The sequence below is a fragment of the Vitis vinifera genome, chromosome 13, assembly GCF_030704535.1.
Source record: "Vitis vinifera cultivar Pinot Noir 40024 chromosome 13, ASM3070453v1".
NCBI classification, from domain to species: Eukaryota; Viridiplantae; Streptophyta; class Magnoliopsida; order Vitales; family Vitaceae; genus Vitis; species Vitis vinifera.
Genome location: NC_081817.1, coordinates 1,334,552 through 1,355,382, shown reverse-complemented (window position 1 = coordinate 1,355,382; position 20,831 = coordinate 1,334,552). Strand labels below are relative to the sequence as shown.

At 31.3% G+C, this 20,831-nt stretch overlaps 2 protein-coding genes across 4 annotated transcripts; both read right to left on the bottom strand.

Moving 5' to 3' along the window:
- Positions 1 to 959: 959 nt before the first annotated feature.
- Positions 960 to 2,955, bottom strand: LOC100263955 (adenine/guanine permease AZG1). The gene has a single exon (XM_002279359.4). The coding sequence runs from the start codon at positions 2,808 to 2,810 to the stop codon at positions 1,053 to 1,055; it is 1,758 nt and encodes a 585-aa protein (XP_002279395.1). The 5' UTR covers positions 2,811 to 2,955; the 3' UTR covers positions 960 to 1,052.
- Positions 2,956 to 16,134: 13,179 nt separating this feature from the next.
- Positions 16,135 to 20,520, bottom strand: CIPK13 (CBL-interacting protein kinase 13). 3 transcript variants are annotated; one of them, XM_010659831.3, is made up of 2 exons: positions 19,340 to 20,520; positions 16,135 to 18,088 (listed from the first exon to the last, which is right to left on the bottom strand). In XM_010659831.3, the coding sequence occupies exon 2, from the start codon at positions 17,723 to 17,725 to the stop codon at positions 16,331 to 16,333; it is 1,395 nt and encodes a 464-aa protein (XP_010658133.1). In that variant the 5' UTR covers positions 17,726 to 18,088; positions 19,340 to 20,520; the 3' UTR covers positions 16,135 to 16,330. The 3 variants fall into 3 exon arrangements, with proteins under 3 accessions (XP_010658133.1, XP_010658134.1, NP_001267860.1); XM_010659832.3 differs by having other exon boundaries at positions 16,135 to 18,029; NM_001280931.1 differs by lacking the exon at positions 19,340 to 20,520 and having other exon boundaries at positions 16,331 to 17,725.
- Between the last annotated feature and the right edge of the window lie 311 nt (positions 20,521 to 20,831).

The following is a 20,831-nucleotide window of genomic DNA, read 5'->3' as shown; positions in this document are numbered from 1 at the left end:
GAGGGGAAATACATAGAAATTTGGTGAATGAGGAAGTTGCCATTCTTGAACTCTTAATCGGAGATGGAGACTACTTCACCAAAGTCTTTAATGATGACTCGTTTAACTTGTTCAAGGGAAATAGTAGAGTAGGAAAACGATTGACCTACATCTTAGCCATCAATGCTAGTATATGGATGAATTTTAGCGAGACATGCACGATTTTCGATTATGTGCCTCCATGCTCTAACCCAACGATAATCGTGGCTAACTACTACGACAATGGTCTTTGAGTGGTGATGTGTAATGTAAATTTGACCTAATTAACTCGAACTATTTAACATATTTGGACATATTTTTCCCATAAGACACATGAGTCATTTCTCATGAGAGGTTCGAACCGTGGTTAAAAAAGGTCAAACCTAGAGAAGTGTGAAGATAAATGATCTTTTCGATATAAGATTGATTGTGACTAGGAAAGATAGGACACATAAAAATATGAGAATAAACTGTTTTTTTTCATATTAGATTAAGCGAATTTAAAGTAACAACAAGAGCTTAGTGTAATATAGTATATTGTATATTTCAAACTTTTTTAACTTTATGGTAATAAAATCCATTGTAAAAGTTTTTTCATAAATTAAATGTGACTTAATTTTATTAAACATTTAAATGCTTGAACCATTGAGAGTTAAATTTAACCATCTAACAAATAATGTATTCCCATATTTTATATATTTTAACAATGAAATTTGTGCACGACACAGTAGGATTGGACCATTTTTGTCGGTTCTTACATTTTATTAGTTAGAGAGCTGTTAACATATAATCAAATATTTAAATTTGAACCAATATTGATTGGTGAAAAAATCTACTAGACCAGACCAGACCATTTAGACACAAATTTTTATAAGATCCAGGTGTCATTTAGACACAAATTTTTTTCAAATGAAATAGTTTTCATAGCACAAGGCAAGGAATACTAAACAAAAAAAACATTAGAACCACAAATAGATAATGTACATACAGATGTTGCTGTTCCTTCTTCTTTCTACCCCAACAACCCAAACACACTATACTTGATCAATTGGCTTCGCATTTCCATCCACATGAGGATTACCAGCATGGACTCCATTGCCACCGGAAATGGAAGCATCATTGTTATTGTTATTGCTCTTGGGTCCCTTGAGAATTCCGAATTGCCTCAAGAGAGCCACTGTCCAATCCCAGAGATGGAGGACAATGAAGGTCCCAATTCCACCAATCAGACCATAGGCGATGGAGTAGGTCAAGGGCATCAGAAGCAAGGTCACAAAGGCCGGAATTGCTTGCCTCATATCATTCCATTCTATCTCCAACACTGCTCTCATCATCAGAACTCCAACTAGTATCAGCGGCGGTCCTACCGCCCACGCCGGTATTGATGCCAACAGCGGCGTGAAGAATAGAGATAAGAAGAAGTACGCTGCTACGGTCAGCGCTGTCATTCCCGTCCGCCCCCCTTCCCGGATTCCGGTCGATGATTCTACGAACGCCGTCACCGGCGAAGTGCCGAGGAGGGAGCCCACGACGATGGCGCTTGCGTCCGACATGAAGGCCGCGTACTGGCCCTCGAAGTTGCCTTTTTCGTCGGTGAAGCCGGCGAAGCGGGCCATGGAGTAGAGGGTTCCGGTGGTGTCGAGGATGTCGACGTAGAGGAAGGTGACCATGGCTTCCCAGAAGTTGCCTTTGTTGAGGCCCTTGAAGCTGAGAGCTCCGGCGGTTTTCTTAATGGGGTGGAATTCGACGACTTTTTTGAAGTAATCGTACGCTGAGTCTCCGGCAGCGGTGTGGGGGAATGCAGTGACTTCGGTGTTTCGGAACCATGAGACGGCGGTGACGAAGACGATGCCGTAGATCATCGCCCCTTTCACGTTCTTCACCATACAGTACGCGATGATGACGAAGCCCACGATAGCGAGCCAGAACGTAGGGCTCTCCATGCGGCCATTGAGGCAGAGGAGCCCACCGGAGACGGTTCCTCCGGGGATTAGAGAAACAGTGCCGTTTGCTAGAGTGGTGACCGGCGCGAGCGACACACGCTTCGACGCCGGACATGCCCCCAGAGTCACCATGGTGGCGGAGCTGTAACCAATCAACCCGATTCCTTGGTTGTTCTGCAACCCGATAAACGCGAGAAACAACCCGATTCCGGCTGACGCCGAGATTCGAACTGGTTTCGGAACGAGTTTCGCGAGTTTCGTCCGTAATCCAACCGCCGAAATAAGCAGAAAGATCAAACCTTCGATAAAAACCGCCGCTAAAGCGTTCTGGTACGAGACCGAACCGGAGCCATGATACCCCACGACAGTGTATGCAAAATAAGCATTCGTTCCCATCCCCGGAGCCAAACCCAGTGGCAGATTAGCAAAAGCCCCCATGATCACACACCCAATCAACGCCGAAGCCGCCGTCGCCACTATAAGATCCTTCTTCACCTTAGCCAAACATGCCGAGTATCCCGGGTTAACCGGGTCAAACTTACACGACACATCCGGTTGAACCACCCGAAGCCCATTGCCGGAGCAGTTAGCCACGGACACCGTCGTGTCGGAGCAGAGAGGCACACAATCGGAAACAGAACAAGTCCCGCCGGAGTCCGTCAATACACTGGCGTTGACGGCCAAGATGTAGGCCAAAGTAAGAAACGTTGCGGTGCCCGCCCGAAGCTCCGTGGTGAACGTCGTCTTCCTCTCTGCGAACTTGAATCGCTTCCCCACTATGCTGTTTCCCACGGCGGAGTTGAGACGATTCACCATGGAAGACTTTGGTGAAGCAGTCTCCATCTCCATGATAGAGCTTCAAGAACACCAGCTCCCTCGTATCACCCAATTTCACCTCTATATATGCATATATAGCGCACAGATTTTAGGAGGGTTTTCTCCTCGTGTGAACAGAGGATTCCATTCCGTGTGAGTATCTTCTTTCTCGGGAAAGTATCTAAATTCTTTGAATTCTCAATTCTCATTCATATTTTTTCTAATATTTAATTTTATTTTAAAAAATTAAACACATCTAATTTAGTAATCTATTAACCCTCCTACATTAACGGCTAAACCAAGAATTTGTTAATATTAAAAAAAATAAACAGGAAAAATTAAAACAAAAAAAGAAAAAAAAAACCAATTCAAATCTACAACCAAATTAATTTTAAAATAATAATTTTTTAAATTAATTGAAAGTAAAATTGTATCTTTCACCAAAAAAAGAAAAATATAAAATGGAAGGAGCATGTTTCCCTTGTATAATTTAGTTTCTCTTATAAGATCATTCATATGTTACTAAATACCATACAATTCAAAGCATTGTAAGGAAAGGAAAATGAGAATGGTGGGAAAGAGAAAAATATTTTAAAGTTATGCTATTTTTGGATTTTAGAAAATATAATACAAAAATATATATATAAAAAAGTAATAAAAATATAAAATTTTATTTTATTTGATGATTTCTAAGAAAGTTTGAAAGAAAATAATATTATTAATGACTAATTTTTCCTTCTTTTTTTAAATTATGAAAATAAAAATTTAAGGCCTATTTGGTAACTAATAAAAAAACATGAAAACATATTTGACAATTAAAAACTCTTTTTTATTTTCTATTCTTAAGAATAGAAATCAAAGTGTTTTAGAGAATATCTTTTAATTATTTTTTGTTATTTTCATTTGTTTTTTAAAATTATTTTAACAAAATAATTATACAAATATGTAAAATAATTAAAAATAAAACACTAAATATAAAAATTAATTTTAAAATATATTTAAAAATATAAAAAATATATTAAAAATATTTTAGGTTTCAAAACAAATTTTTATTTTACAAAACATCAAAAAATTGTTTTGAAAATAAAACTGTTTTCTAATATAATTACCAAATAGACCCTTACTATTTTCAAAATTATTTTAAAAAATAAAATATTTTAAGATTTATAAATATAAAAGGAATATGAATGTTTAAAAACGCCTTTAGCCAACTCATTGTATTTTCAAGAATGGTAAAAATAAAAATAAGAATTGTTGGTAAAAAATAAAAATAAATTATTTTAGAAACAAAATGCAACCTATTATATTTTTTTTAAAAAATTGTTTTTATGTTTATCAAATTTTTAATAAATAATAAATTGTATTTTTTATGTAATAAATTTATGTAACATGTGGTTAGCCATCCATTTCAAAACCATGAGGTCCAATGTCTAAAGATTACACAAGCATTGACTTCAACTTACGTATTGGTATTTGTGGTGTTTCCATTTTATGGGCTTTTCATATTTGACTTTCTTTTTCATACATGACTTTGACTGAATCTTGGATTCACACTAGGGTTTTTTTTTCCTTCTCCTAATCTTATCATTGTGTGACATTATTCAACCATCACTGGCAACAATAACTCCTAAAATAATAATAATAAATGATAACACTTTCTTTTAAAATTATATTTTAATTTTTTTTTCAAAATATATTTTAAATTTGGGGGTTTTTTAATGCTAAAAATAAAAATATAATTTTTATGGGTATTTGGTTGAAACTCTTAGCCTTGAGCATACTTTTAAATGTGGTTTATTTATATTTTGAAAATAAATTTTTATTTAATTAAAATTTAAAAAATATCAAAATTATATTAATTTTTATTAAAAATATTTTAAAAGCATAATTGTGACATATTAAATTGAATAAAGAAAAAAGTTCTTAAGAGTATATATATATATATAGATATATATAAACTTCTTTTGACCTCGTAGATGCGTTTTAAAGGTGTAAGAGTTAATTTGATCTACAACAAATAAAATCTACACAATTAGGAGCAAGACATTATAAATTGTATAAAAGTCGATTCTTAAACCGATGTGAGAGTTTGTTTAGCCTAACAAAGGTGTGTTTGTCTATTTGACTTCACAATCTTATGGAACATGATGAGGATGCCATATTCGTATAAGTGGTGGTTATTGTATCTACATGAGGGTGGTTATTTTATCTACATGAGAGGTGATTATCGTATCTACATAAAATTCCTCTTAACTTGTAGACATGTTTTAAAGCCATGAAAGTCAATTGAATCCAAAATAGATATTATTCGTACGGTTATGAATGAGACGTTACATAATTCCAAAATCTAGTACTAAAAATAAATAATTAAAAGCAATTAAGTATGAAAATCAAAATTTTACTTGCTCTACCTCAAATGAATGACCTTTGCTTTTGGTTTTCAACCTTTTGAGATGTCAATAATACCACACATTTTAAATAACTTATCTTATTATTAATTTACTAATAATTTTATGCATAAGGGAGAACATGAAGACTAGATTTGAGGTGTGGATAAAGATAGGACACCATCTCATATAAAAGTGTGAACATATCTTCAAACATGAGGTGCCAAAAGGGAGAACATCAACAACTATTATGCTTATTTTTTGATCCTCCATTTATTTGGGTTTGATTTTGATAGGTTCATTCCCACTTGCCCTTGTGGGTGCCTAGTTTCCATGATATGATTATGACAAGCACAAGTGAATAAAAGTGACTTTTATTTTCAAAAACATCCCTAACACACAATGACATAAAAAACAATAAGATGGTTTTCTAAACCACTAAAATATACATTCTTTTTCCTTTCCCCTCCCCATCCTTTTCCACCCATATGTGTCCTTCCTTTCAAAGACATTAATTTAGTCTTATTTTGAATTTACTTGTAAGCAATGATGGAAAGGCTAATGGATTGATTTTATGGGAATCTCAAGGAAAATATTGTTATGAATAAAAAATTCTACAAATATAAAAAAATCATAAAAATTAACTACACATGAAAATTTTGACAAATAATAAAATATTAACAATGTATATATTAAATTAAGATTTTTTAAAATTTTAGTATGAAATAGTAGAATAATATATTTAGATATATTATAACTATATATAAGTATTTTGATTTCTTCCTTAAATTTATCTAACATTTGTAGAGGGTAATAATCAAATATTTGAATAAAACTCGAAAATCATAGTAATCAAATTTTATTTAATCTTGTTTCATTATACAATTTTTAAATATTGGATATTTCGGTTTTTAAATTGCATGTGTTCATCATTTATAATGATCACTAAAAAAATGATTAATTGATATTAATCAAACAAATAATAATTACTTGGTTGGCTAACATTGGTACAATCATGTCTTTTAGTGGCACCTAAGAGGCTCCTCCCTTCATCATATAAAGATGTTCTAACTTTATCATGTAAGTTATTGTGTTGGCATGCTTACAAGCTTTAAAAACTTGGCTAATTCCTTAATCATACAAATGGGGTCATCATATTGAATCCCAACCTACTTTGGAGTTTGGACAAAAGGGAAAAGAAGTGAAGTTCAAATGATGGCACTATAAGAGCAAATAATGTAAGAAATTAAGGGCAATGGGCCATATTTTTGTGCCTTGAGAACTTTGAATGGTGCAAAAGAATTGAGAGGTCTTGTAGCTACTTTACACTATGTGTTAGAAAACAAAGGCAAAGCTCTAGCTTTTTGGTAGTGAAAGAAGATGTGAAGTCGAAGTGCAGGTTGTTTCATGTCTCTTTTGCCCTCTCACATTTGTTGGCTTGGAGTATCAAAAGATTCAGCCTTTTTAGAGGTGGTGAACGCATATGAGAGGATCCCTCATGGCTTATCCCTAATGTTTCCCTCGTAGCTTTTGGGGAAATGCTTATCAAGGGGTTTATGGTTCTTGTTAAGCATTCTTTTCTTAATCAAATGTCAAGCTTTGTGAGAATGACATTCCATTTGTATTCATCGGAGGGCTAAAGATTATTCACATAGTAAAAAAGTAAGTAACGAATGTTATCAGGATTCCTTAGAACCTATTTTGGAGCTTGCTAGGGTTCGGTAAGGTTGTGTTTGGTTTCAAAGAATTTCAATTTTTTATAGTATTTTTTCCTTCCCTTAATGCTTTTCAAAAGCCAATCATAACCTAAAAGAATCTAGAAATTTTCAATAATGTGTAGAATTGTTCCTAATTATGTGGATTTGCTGAAAAATCTAAATTTTTCTTTGAATGTAAAAAATAATTAATAAGAGTTACTAGGTAGAAATCTCCAATATAGATGAGCACCTCCCAATTTTGAAAAAGTAGGGAATCCAATGATGCTACACATACATATAGGTAGCAAATAATATGACGTTGGAACTTCGGACATTTGAAACTCCTCTCATTAAAAAAAAATTAGTAAAAGGCCTCATTGGTCCTTATCTAATCATTGCGATAGTGTAAAGTTTGTTATAAAAGAGAAGATAAAACAAAGAGAAGTGATTTTTTTTATTTTTTTATTTTTTGTTATCTAGCTTGTGAGCTTGAACGGATGACGTCGTATTTTAATAAGTGTAGAGTGAAAGAAAGGGTGTGTCGAGAAAAAGTCTTAAGTGAATTATTAAGAGGGTTTTTGTCCTTTTTATAGGTGTTAACAAATAGAACTGTAGTATATTTTTTATTTTCCTATTCATATTTTTCTTACAGTTTTTTTATAAAATGATAATATTTTAAATAATAATTTTATAAAATTAAATAATAATTATCACATTAATTGAATGAAAACAAGAATCCTCTAAATTTGTTAATATTAGAAAATAAAGAAAAATCAAAACAAACAAGGAAAAATACCCAATCATTCCATCCATGGGGTATCTAGTATCTACAACCAAATTATTATGATTTTAAAATAAGAAAAAAGAAAAATATAGAATGGAAAGAGCAAATTTTTAAGAATTCATATATTACTAAATATCATTCAAAGTATTGTATGAGCTTAATATAACTAAGTAGAAAGCTTTTGAAAGCCCCCGAAATAATCCAGACTTAGTCATTGTTTGGTTTAAAAAAATATAAAAATAAATAAAGAAACAAAATTTTTTCCTTCATCCAAAGAAAAATATGGAGTAAAAATTTAAACATTTTCTCTTTTTTATTTAATGAGTCTTTTCTCATATTTTTGTCTTGTTATTTAAATAAAAGAAAATCATCTTTTCTTAATATTTTTTTAATTTGTATTTGATATTTTCTAGTAACCAAACATAACCTTAATCCATTTAAGGAAATAATAATGGGTGTAAAAATATAATTTAGCGTTAATAAAAATCATGCTTCATGAAAACACTTAATTTAAAAATTATTTTTTAAAAATAAATATTTTAAGGTAAATAAATATAAATGGAATATGAATGCTCAATGTACCTTTAGCCAGCTCACACAATGTGGGATCGGATTTGATGCTACATTTAAGAATGGTCAAAATAAGAAATAAGAATTTTTGTACAAAAAAAAAAAAAAAAAAAACTAGAAATTATTTTGTAGCTGGTTTTGTTGACCTTTCTTGTTGTTTATTACCAAAGGAACCAAGGATTTCATATTTCTATTTTTGCTTCATCATTTTGTCAATGTTTTTCATGCACATGCACATGCACATGCACATGCTTCATCAATAAATGGCAACAATAAAAATATAGGATGGAAAGAGCAAATTTTGCTTGTATGTCTTAATTTTTCTTATAAGAGTTCAGATGGAAAGAAATAAAAATAGAAAGAAAATATATAAAAAGAAAAAGAAAACATAATGTTTCCTTTTATTTAATTATTTCTAAGAAAGTTTGGGAGATAAAATTATATTGATAGGGAATGTACTTTTTTTCTTAACTTTGCTTCACTCTATTAAAGAAAAATGTTGAGTAAAAACTTGAACATTTTTTCCTTTTTTATGCTTTTTTTTTCTAATATATATATATATATTTTGTTATTTAAATAAAATAAATTCATTATTTATTTATTATTTATTTGTTTTTTTTTTCTAGAAACCAAACATAATAAATTATTTTAGAAAATATTTTTTGAAAATTGTTTTTATGTTTATCAAATGTTTAATGAATAGTAAATTTTATTTTTTATGTTGTTAGGCACCCATTTCAAAATCATGAGGTCCAAAGTCTAAAGATTACACTTGACTTCAACTTAAATATTGGTATTTGTAGTATTCCATCTTATTGGCTTTACATATTTGACTTTTCTTTTTCATACATGACTTCACTGAATTGAGCCTTCACATGATCTTCTCATCAAATATCTTTTTTTCTTTCTCTTCTCATAATCTTATCTTTTTATGACATTCTTCAACCATCACTAGCAAAAAAATTATATATAAAAAAAATCTCATAAAAAATAATAAATAATAACACTTTCTTTCGAAAATATATTTGTTTCGGCAAAATATAAAATACTTTTATGGAAAAAAAAGTAGGCTTTCAAACTCCGATAACTAAGCTTGTTTATATGGTTTTTCTAAATGTTAAGACTATGTTTGGTTCCTGAAAATTTGAGAGAAAATGTGAAAGAAAGAAAATAAAAAGGAATAATGCAAGAAAAGAAAAAAAGAATTATATACATTTGAGATATCTTATTATAAAAAACAATAAGATAGTTTTCCTAAAATATTAAAATTTACATTCTTTTTACTATTTCCTTTTTTTCCACCCATTAATTGTCCTTCCTTTTAAAGACATTAAATTAATTTCATTTTGAAATCACTAGTAAGTAAGCAATGATGGAAATATTAATTGATTCAATTTTATGGGAATATAAAGGAAAATACTGATATAAATGATAGTTTCTATAAATATAAAAAATTTATGAAAATGAACTAAATAGGAAAATTTTGATAAATATAACATATTAAATTAAAATTCTTAAAAAAATTATATAAGTATGATATAGTAATATGGAATAATAGGATAATGTATGGAGATATCAATATCATCAAATGAATTCTACATAAGTATAGATACGTATTTTGATTTCTTCCTATGCCCTATCATGAAAAAAAAATATTGTTATTTCTCCTTTCTATATAACATTTGTAGAGGAAGATAATCAAATACCTGATACCTTTTGTATCTCAAAATTATATATATTTTGATGAAAAATCGAAAATCACAACAATTAAATTATATTTGATCCTATTTCATTGTACAATTTTTAAACACTAGAACTTTTCGATGTTTAAAATGTATATTTCCATCATTTATAGTGATTACAAAAAAATGATTACTCGAGGGGTAATCAAATAAATAATGATTAGTGGGTTGAACAATATTTGTACAATCTTGTCTTGCAGGGGACCTAGGAGGCTCCTCCGTTTATGGTTATGGTGATATGCTACATCTATAAGTGATGAGAGCACTAATTTTTGTTGTTTGGTATGCTTAAAAGCTTTAAACATTTGGTCAATTTCTTAATCATAAAAATGGGGTCACATTGAACCCCAACATACTTTGGTGTTTGGACAAAAGGGAAAAGAAATGAAGTTCAAATGATGGCATAATAAGAGCAAATAATATAAGAAATTAAGGGCAATGGGCCACATTTTGTGCCTTGGGAACTTTGAACGGTGCCCAAGAGTTGAGAGGTCTTGTAGCTACTTTACACCAAGTTTTAGAAAACAAAGGCAAAGCTCTAGCTTTTTGGTAGTGAAAGATGATGGGAGGTCAACGACAGGTTGTTTCATCTCTCTCTTGCCCAATTACATTTGTTAGCTTGGAGTATCAAAAGATTCAACCTTCTTAGATAGTGAACACATGTCATATGTGAAAGGATATTTTCAAAAAAATACAATAATTTTTTAAAAATGTTTATTAAAATATGATATTTTTAAAACTATTTTCAAACAACAATTGGAATTTGTCCTCTAGAAAGGCAACTTCAGTTTACATATAAAAGTTATAAAAATAAATATTTAATAACAATACAAATATCATTTGAAAATGATTAGTTTTAATAGTACTGAACTTTTGATTGATTTGGGTACGAGAGAACCTTATAAAGAGTGTATCGATTTTTATCAAAAAAAGACAAGATTAACTAAGACTGTTTAAACAGATACAAATCAACTAAATGGTATTCTCGTAGTAATTAAGATTATGGATTTTTAGTTTATGAGGGACGATAAGATCCATAGTAGGTGAATCTTTTAATTTTTATATTTCAATCTACTTGTTATTAAAAGTATTATAGATTTGAAAATAGTTTTAAAAGTGTCCTATTTTAATAAATATTTTTAAAAATTGTTATATATATATATTCAAAAGTCCTTTATGGTTTCTCTCCCTCACCACTTTTGGGGAAATGCTTAATAAGAGGCTTGTGGTTAAATGTGATGTTCCATGAAAATGATATTCCATTAGGACATATAAGTCTTTAATCTAGAAACAACATTTGAATGTAAAAAACAACTAACAAGAATTATTAGGTAGAAATCTTCTATATTTTTTCAACTCGTTCCTAATTTTGGAAAAGTAGATAGAAAGGATAATATAAAGGAAATTTTTAATAAAAGTATTTTATTTCAAACATAAAACTAATCTCACAATAAAAAAAAAAATTGCTTCTACTACTAATCTCATAAATAAAGGAAACAAAGTATTTTATTGGGGTAAGATTGATCCGGTTTTTGTTTTACTTGATTTTTTTCTTAATTGTTGGATCAAGGGTTTATTTCCTTTTAAACTAGAAAATGTTTCCTCTCTTGAGAAAATTGACATGCAACCATTTTCTTTATCCTTCGTGATCCCTTGCTTTATGCCAAATTAGGGTATTTGGTTGCCAAAAAAAAATCCTCCTTCTCCTTGATTTCCAAATCATTTTTACATCAATTTTCTTAAAAGTGGGTTGATTTTTCTCTTTCATTCATTTATCATTTTCTCATTTGATTGGATTTAGGTGAATGCCTATTTTTTTTTTTTCTTGTGTGGATTTAAGAAGAGGATGAGATCAAACTTAGTGTGAGCTCTAAGTATGCTCTGAAAGAAAATGTAAAGTTGAAAGTGAAAAGATGTTAATCAAATGTCTCGAAAATGATTGGTAGATTTGAGTTAGGTAAAACCTTGTATTCAATTTTTGTTCTTCATACTGAATGTTTTTTATCACTTATAAGCCTATGATTTTTTTTTAAATCTCTTTGGAGAATTTCTAGGTTAAAATATGATGATATTGTTTATCTCTCAGTTTTCTCTTTTACTCGTTTCCATTTATTAATTTCAATTTCATACTTAGTCTTGGATGGATAAAAAATGAGGTGAAATGAATTTTGATTATCTTTTAGATATTGGGAACAATTTTCTATTTAAATTGATAAAGATATCAAGTAGTAATTGAAAATATGTTAAAAGAGAAAATTGTTCTTATAAATTTGTGTCAATAATGTTGAAACATTTGCATATTTTTTATTATATTTGATTTTATACCATTTTGATTATATTTGATTTTTTCATATTTTTTTATAGTAGTCAAATACAAGAAAATAATTTTGCTTAGCATTTTTGTTTTTTTTTTTCAAATACTTTTTTGGAACGTGATAGATTTGTTTTATCGTACCATCGTGTTAGTGGAAAATAAGTATTGATACTAAGTATTTGGTTTAGATAAGACAATGTAGCTATGGAAGTTTAAGTTATTTTATTTTTACTTTTATTGGTAAGTCACACTGATTTTTATACAAAAATATTATAATACTTTACAAAAATTCGAACATTAAGTACTTGTTTGGATGCACTTTTTGCTTCCTATTTTTAAAAATAAAATATAATAATAATAATTTCTATATAAAACTTGATAACTTTTATATAAAAAATACGAGTTTATCTTCTATTTTTAAAAATTATCTTTAAAGCTTTTAAAATTTCAGATAATAAATTTTTTTAATATTTTAAATTTTTAAATAATATTTCAAAAATTTTTTTTACACTTTATATAAGAATTATTACTATTTTCTATTTTTAAAAGCAAAAACTAGATAACACATTTTTTTTTTTTAGCTAAATAATCTTGCAATTATGTTTGCTTCCCTATCTATGTAGAGACACTTATGACTATTTGGTTTTTTGATTAAATTTCAAACATTCTTTGTCTAATATTGTAATAGAATTAAAAACTTTGACCTCCCAATTAATAGTTGAATTCCGTCTATATAAACATGCTTCAAATATAAATTCTAACTTGTTTCATCAAATCTTTCAAGTTATTGAAAATATGAGGCATTGTAAATATTTTATCAAATTTTAGTGGAAATATAATTGTTCAAGAATGTACTAATAATAGTATATATTAGGGTATATCAATGAAAGGAAATATTGTCTTTGATTTGATAGGTTTGTTCCCAATTGTATTTTAGTTTGCCAAAATTTTTATAGGTAATCATGAGATGCATGAAAAGAGAGAGAGAAAGAGAGAAAGAAGGTGGAAGGAATTAAGATTAGGATTTCCGGTCATTCTAGATACAATTTTAAAATATTGGATCTTTCGGTATTTAAATCGTGTATCTCCATCATTTGTAGTGATTTATCATTGAATGAATGACTGAAAAATGATTCAATCCATTGTTGATATTAATCCAATTAGAATGTTTATTACTTTGTACATAAATAAACAAAGTGTTCAAAATCGTGCTTACTTTTTATATTTCTACCTATCCAAGGGATTCCTCCTATATTCCGGTAAAATTATTGAAATAGCAGAATCGTGATAGGGAACTATACTAGCGACCTACCTAATTAATGATTGGACCATGCAAACTAGAAATACCTTTTGGAAGAAGGTGGAAGAGAAATAAAAGAAATGGTATTTACGTATACCTTTTTTTTATATAAAACAAAGATTGGGGGAATGGTGGGAATGTTACACCATGGAAAATAATTTTTTATTTTAATAAAAATAAAAAATAAAAACACTTTTAACAACCAAAAAATTGAAAAAATAGTTTTGTTCTTAAAATGAAAAAAAATATATGGTATTTTCAAAGAATATATAAATTATTTTCACTCATTTTTTAAATTTTTTTTTAGAAAATAATGATACAAATATGAATAATGATTAAGAACAAAATACTACATACAATTTTTTTTTTAAATTATGTATTTTAAAACACAAAAAACAAATTAAAAAGATTTTTAATTTTTAAATAGACTTTTGTTTTATAAATCATTATAAAATAATTCTTCAAAATTATTTTTTAAAATTAATTTAAAAAATAATTATCAAACAAGCTCTTAAGTGCCCTACGTATATCTATTTCCTTTTCATCATTTTTAATAAATAAATAAATAATCCCCTCCCCTTTCCTTTTTCTCTCTTTTCCTTCATCTTCTTTCTTCATTGTTCTTTTTAACGAAAAAGGAAAGAGAGGATAAGGAAGGAAAAAAGGAAGATGAAAGAGAGAAAATCTAGAGGTAGGGTTAGGGTTTAGGTGGGTGGGGTGGGAACGGAGATGAAAAGGCGAGTAATTTTATTTTATTTTATTTTTACATTTGAATTTATTTATAAAAAATGGAGAATAAAATTAGTCCTCTTAATTCAAAAAGTTAAAAAAAGAGCTTCTAACTCTTAGAACCCCATTGAAACAAATCCAAAATCTAGTGATTGGCTAGACAAGAGTTCACCCACTTGCAGAAATGTCATCTAGTGGCATCTAGATGTCGGCTTTATTATTATATGAACTTCCGATTAAGGCTTTAATTAATGTTGCTTGGCATACTTAAATCCTTAAAAAATGCCGTTATTCCTTAATCCTAAAAGGGGGTCTCAGTGAATCCTAACCTACTTTGAACAAAGAAATGGAAAAAGAAATCCAGTTCCAATGATGGCACAATAAGATCAAATAACAGGAGCAATAAGAGGCATAGGCATATTTTATATGTCTTGGGAGGACTTTTAGACGGTCCTCAAGAGATGAGAGGTCTTGTAGCTACTTTACGTTGTGTGGGCGAAAGCAAGACAAGGGTCTAGCTTTTGTTAGTGAAAGATGATGTGAGGTGCAAGTACAAGTTGTTTCATCTCTCTCTCTCTCTCTCTCTTTTGTCCCTCGAACTTTGGAACCTCCCACGAACCCTTTCAACCTTTTACCACTTGAGCCGGGGGCCTCGAGGGCAAGTTGTACTGCGTCTCTTCATGTTTGTTGGCTAAGAGCATCAAAAGATCCAACCTTTAAAGATATTTAACACATATCTTATAGAGTCCCACACTACTACTACTACTACTACTCTAATGCTTAACAGCACCATGTGCGATTTACCACCTCCTTTTTATTAATACAGCCAACGACTATCTCTATGTACCAGTCTAGCAAGTGGCAATCCTAGAACAGCTGGCGAATAAAATATTGTAAAACTTGAAAAAATCAGCTTATCATTGCAAGTTGCAAATGAAACTCTCCGAGATTACAGACAGACAGAAAGCAAGAATTGGATTTTTCCCAAAGAACTGAGGATGGGAAGCCCATGGGTGAGGTGTGTGGATTGCCAACTCCAAAAGAAGGGCAACTTAACATAAGATTTTACAGAAAATGCTATGAACAATCTATCTAGTCCAAAAGAGTTGGCTTAATACATACAAGAACAATGGGCATGACCCAGGAAATGGAATCTGTAGTTGCTGTCAAGGCACCAACTTGGTGCCACCGCGTCAATGTTATCAAGTAGATGCTTGAGCAATAGTGAGGCTACGCTCTCACCTAGGAGTCATTCTCAAATCAGTTATGAGCTACAGGTGGGCCCCATGAGAAGGGGATACCATGGTTACTTGGTGTTCATGGAACATAGGAATGGCAAGCTAGCATTAAAATGATTGGATAAATTGCATACAATGTAGGAATGTCATATCAGATTCGGACTTGGCATCATGTTGTGTCCTAATACAACTTTAAAAAGAGGAATTCTCTGGATGGTGAGAAAGTAATGCAGTGCCTTATCTGATTTTCCATGAATAAGATGACTAAAATATTATGTGGGTCATTTGACATTACCTTGGACATGTGGCAGCTTTGAGATCTACTATGTGCTAACTTGAAGGATAAGAAGGTTGATACATTTCTATTCTTCCTTGGGTATGAGTAATATGTGAGGCTCCTAATCGAGGTACAAAGGAGTTTCCTATACCAGTCATCGGCCATAATGGAAGAAAAAAACAAAGGTGGCCTTGAAGCCCAGCTCAAGTGGCAAGGGATTGGGATGAGGTTGTGGGAGGTTCCAGGTTTGAGTTTAGGGGGAAAAAAACCTAAACTAACAAAGTACTGATGCAAAATTGTTACAAAGAAACAAGCCATATAAGAAGAAAACATTGATAAAAGCCAGTGAGGAACCTCACAGTTAACTACGTCCAATAACATTTAGCCTTCAAGCACACATGCTAAACATGTTCACATAGATTGTAATATGACTGCCACAGTCATTACACACCAAGCAATTTACAAATAAAGAAAAGACACCTCAAAAAATATAGGAAAACTTATAACGGCTACACTCAAGAAGAATGAACCTGCAGTTCTTGATATGGTTCTTGTTGTTGTTGTTGTTGCTGCTGCTGTTGCTGCTCACCTTGCCAAGCCCAAACAATGTCCTTGAGTGCTGGCCTTATCTCCTGTCTCAGTATCTTCTGATATTCCAAAGTATCACCACTGGACTTCTTCATTTCCACCAAATGAAAAGACGAAGTAAACTCAAATATTTCAGCATCAATGGACAATGGCCCCTTTCTACCTTCCACTGATCCCTCCAATTTCAACAATCCTCCATCCTTCTTTTTAATTTTCAGTCTTAGGCGCCTAGCAATCTCCTCCAGTTTAGATATGATAGCTGTGGCGGGCTGCCTGGATGTAAATTGTACTTCTTTCTTTTGGTCATTGGTTGCAAACAAACCAGACAAGTCAAACCCCGTAGAAAGAGAGATGATATCAAATGCATTCAAATTGGTAGGCTGGGTAGGTTTCGACAACTCTTTCATCTCTCCGGCAGCAGCACTGTTATTCTCACAAGGGCCAAAAACTGTATCTGTGCCCAGTGGATCTAAATCCTTGACTTCTGTTTTAGTTTTCAAAGGCTTGGGGATGAACCCTCTCCTAAACCAGGGATTTACCATTATTTTTGCAATGGAAATCCTAGTATTAGGGTTTGGGTCAAGGATTTTTGACAGCAACCTGCGCACTTCAGATGGGAACCAATTGGGGCATTTATAATCTGCCTTGCCTATCTTCCTATACATCTCCATTAGATTTGAATCATGGAATGGGAGATACCCAGCCAGAAGAACAAATAAGATCACCCCACAAGACCAGATGTCAGCTTTGGCCCCATCATACCCTTTTCTATTTATCACTTCTGGCGCTACATAAGCAGGGGTTCCACAAGTTGTGTGGAGTAATCCATCTTGATGCTTCGATTCTGCAAGGGCACTCAACCCAAAATCTGTCACCTTCAGAACTCCATTCTCGTCCAGCAATAGGTTTTCTGGTTTCAAATCCCGGTGATAAACACCTCTGCTGTGGCAAAAGTCAACGGCACTGATCAACTGTTGAAAATAATTCCTTGCAAAATCCTCCATGAGCCTTCCTTTGGCTACCTTGTTAAACAGCTCACCACCTTTGGCATATTCCATAACAAAGTAAATCTTGGTTTTGGTGGCCATGACCTCGTAAAACTGAATGACATTAGGGTGTTTTACAAGCTTCATAACAGATATCTCCCTCTTGGTCTGATCAATTAGCCCCACTTTAAAAATCTTTTCTTTGTCGATCACCTTAATGGCTACACTCTGGCCAGTTTTTAGATCCCTTCCATAGTAAACCTTAGCAAAGTTTCCTTGGCCTAGCAATCTCCCGACATCATACCTTTGCATCAGCACATTCCCCTTATTTTCCATTCTAAATTATAAAATCTAAGACACTGTGCTTAATATGTTCTCCTTCTAGTATGAAATATGTTATTCGCGAGGAAGGAGTAATTAAAATCTAGAAATTCAACCGTCTTCAACAAGGTCACGATTCAACACGAGAGAGATGCTACAACTTGTGGTTTCAATGTGCATTCGGGCATATAGCTCAAATGTGCTCTGTGATGCGTGGCCAACCTCATCAAGGATGAACAAAGGATGCCCCAAGGGAGATAGGATCTCATGGGCTTCAGAGCAGCAATTCCCAGCATTCACACACATCTTTCTGCATTCCCTGGTTTTTGCATTCAATGATGCAGGCCAATATAAAAGGGGAAGTGTTGAGCTTTTGCACTAAAGATCAAGAGACAAGCAAAAAGTAAGTCAATTAGCAAATCATTAATGGGAGATGAATCCGAACAAATGAACAAAAAATCAATGCATATGTTTGAAAGAGAGAAACAAATATTGGAATCATGATTCAGTGAATAATAGAAAACAAGAAAGGAAGTTCAATAAGATGCCCAACCCAATAATTGCTTTCTCTCTACACTTTTTACCGTTTAGTCAACCAATTACAGAAAAACTTTTTTGGGAAGCCTATGTTACAAAACCCCCATGCAAACAGACAATGAAAGTTCAGAAATTAACATGTTGTTTAAATATTCTACAATCTAAGAAGAAATCAAACAGTGATATAAGAACAAGATACTTTAGTATTACAAATAATTGTTAAACATATGTTTCCAAAAATGAAAATTTATCTATCAATTGTGGATGTGGACACACTCTTTATATGACATGAGACATAAAAACTCCTGAAGATCAAATCATGGTGCATATCCATGTATATGCAGAAATATTCCTGAGCATGTTCCAGGACCACATAGGATTGAATCTACATGGCCCTAAATTAAATATAATGACAAACAAGATAATATTATCTCCGTTTGAGCTTGCATGTGCATGTTCCAGACCCTGTAGTAAAGTAATGAATAACACAACAGAATTTTCTAACAGGCCGATTTCCTCCCCAAAATGGAAGTAACTAATTTCAAATTATACTAGCAACAATAATTGGGGTAGGGCTGGACCAACCGAAAAATCCTCTTAAAACTAATCAAAAAACATCTCAAAATCTCATCTGTCCACTTGTTTTCCAAAAACAATTCTTTTTCAAGCACAACCAACAAATTACAGAGAGGCAAACTAGACGAAAACCACGAAATTGGCCTTGATGTTTTCTCTTTCTGTTTCCTAAAACCAATTCCATAAAACTCCTTTCAAGAGAAACGAACCAAACAAGCAGATCAAGGTCCAGATTTACAATTCCAAACACATACTATTAAAAAATGGTCCAAATTCAGCCGCAGAATGTCACAAAACTAAAATTTAAATGCTTATGCAAAAAATCATCACCAAAAATTCCAAACAAAAATAAAAGAACAGAGCACAAACACGAATTCACAGAACAAACTGGTTCCAAAAGCAAATTTTCCAAAAAAAAAAAAAAACAATCGAACAGATCATTGAGTTATCAACAAAAAGCTACAGAGAAAAAGGAGAAGAAGATCGAAATCAGAGGAAATGGCGGAAGTAGATTACCTTCGAAGAGAGGATGCTGAGCCGGATCGAACCGTTGGAGAAGAGAGAGGAAAGACGAAGCGAAATAAGAGATGTACACTGATTCACTGAACGAGATTATAATTGGGGTGGTGGTGTCGTCGAGAGTATGTCCTCTGTGATCGAAGACGTTTGTGAACACTGCACCCGGCTTCCTCTGCCAATGAATCGCGACAGCTGGCTAAAATGTTCCCACCCACCACTACTTTGTATTTATGTCCGTATTACGGCAAAGACTTCTCGAAGAGCCCTAATTTAAATGCATCCAAAATTGAACTATTTTGACTACCGAATTATTTTATTTTAAAGCAAGTTTGTTTTGTCATTCTTATCATAAAATATATTAAAATCATATTTTAACAATTTAAGGTTCATTGAACCTGTTTTTTAAAAACAAATTTTAAAAAATGCGATCAAATGAATCTAATGGGCCTATATTTTTCTTTTGTTTTTAAGACCGAGTGAAAAAAACTCTTTATTATCTAAAATTTTATTTTATTTTATTTTATTTTATTTTTAAAAAATAATTTTCAAAAAAATAATGGTTAAATAATATTAAGAAATTTTAAAAATATACTTTTATTTTTAAATAAAAAAATATTTTTAAATTACGTAATTAAACAAACTCTTATTTTTTTTTTTAAATATGACTTACATTAAATAACTGAAAATTAGAAAAAGGAAATACAAAATATTTTTTTAACAAAAATATACTTTACAAAAACTTCTAAGATTTTATAGGAAATTTTTTTTTTCTTAAAAAAATAAAAGATATTTTTGACAAGTTAAATAAGGATTATTTTGGCATTCTGGCCTGAATAATCTTTCTTAAAATCATCAATTAAAAATTTGTGATATTTTATTTTATTTTTTGCCTACCGTAAGTTACGGTGAGACCGCCTCCACCCGATTGCACGCTATTTTGGGCGGTGTTAAATGCATAAAAAAATTGGACCACCATGAGAGCCCAGGAAAAGAACCTTGAGGGCCCAGTGGGGCCCACATAAGCTGTCCCCAACAAACCTACTTCTGTTGAGTACATATAGATGGATGCCACACGTCCGCAAGCTGACACCAAGGACCACGGGAGCCCTAAAAAATCGTAATATTTATTTTATTATTTTATTTTACCAGTCTATCGTTTTGGGGTAGGCAGAGGTGGGTCCCAATGGTGATATGTCCTTATCTCATTTTGTTATTATTTTTATTTTATTTTCAAAAATTCCCCTTGGCCCATGGTTTTTTTTAATGCATTTGGCCCATTTTTTTTTTTTTTTAATTTCTTTTAAGAAAATAATAAATAAACAGATAGGAAGGATCTGGATAAAATAAGATAGTTTTATTTTCTTTATTAAGATATTATACACTTAAAATGCAAAATTTCTTAAAAATTTTGTACTCTATTCAAAATTATTCTTATTTATAATACTATTTAATATTTAAATTATAAAATATTTTTAATCTTTATAATAAA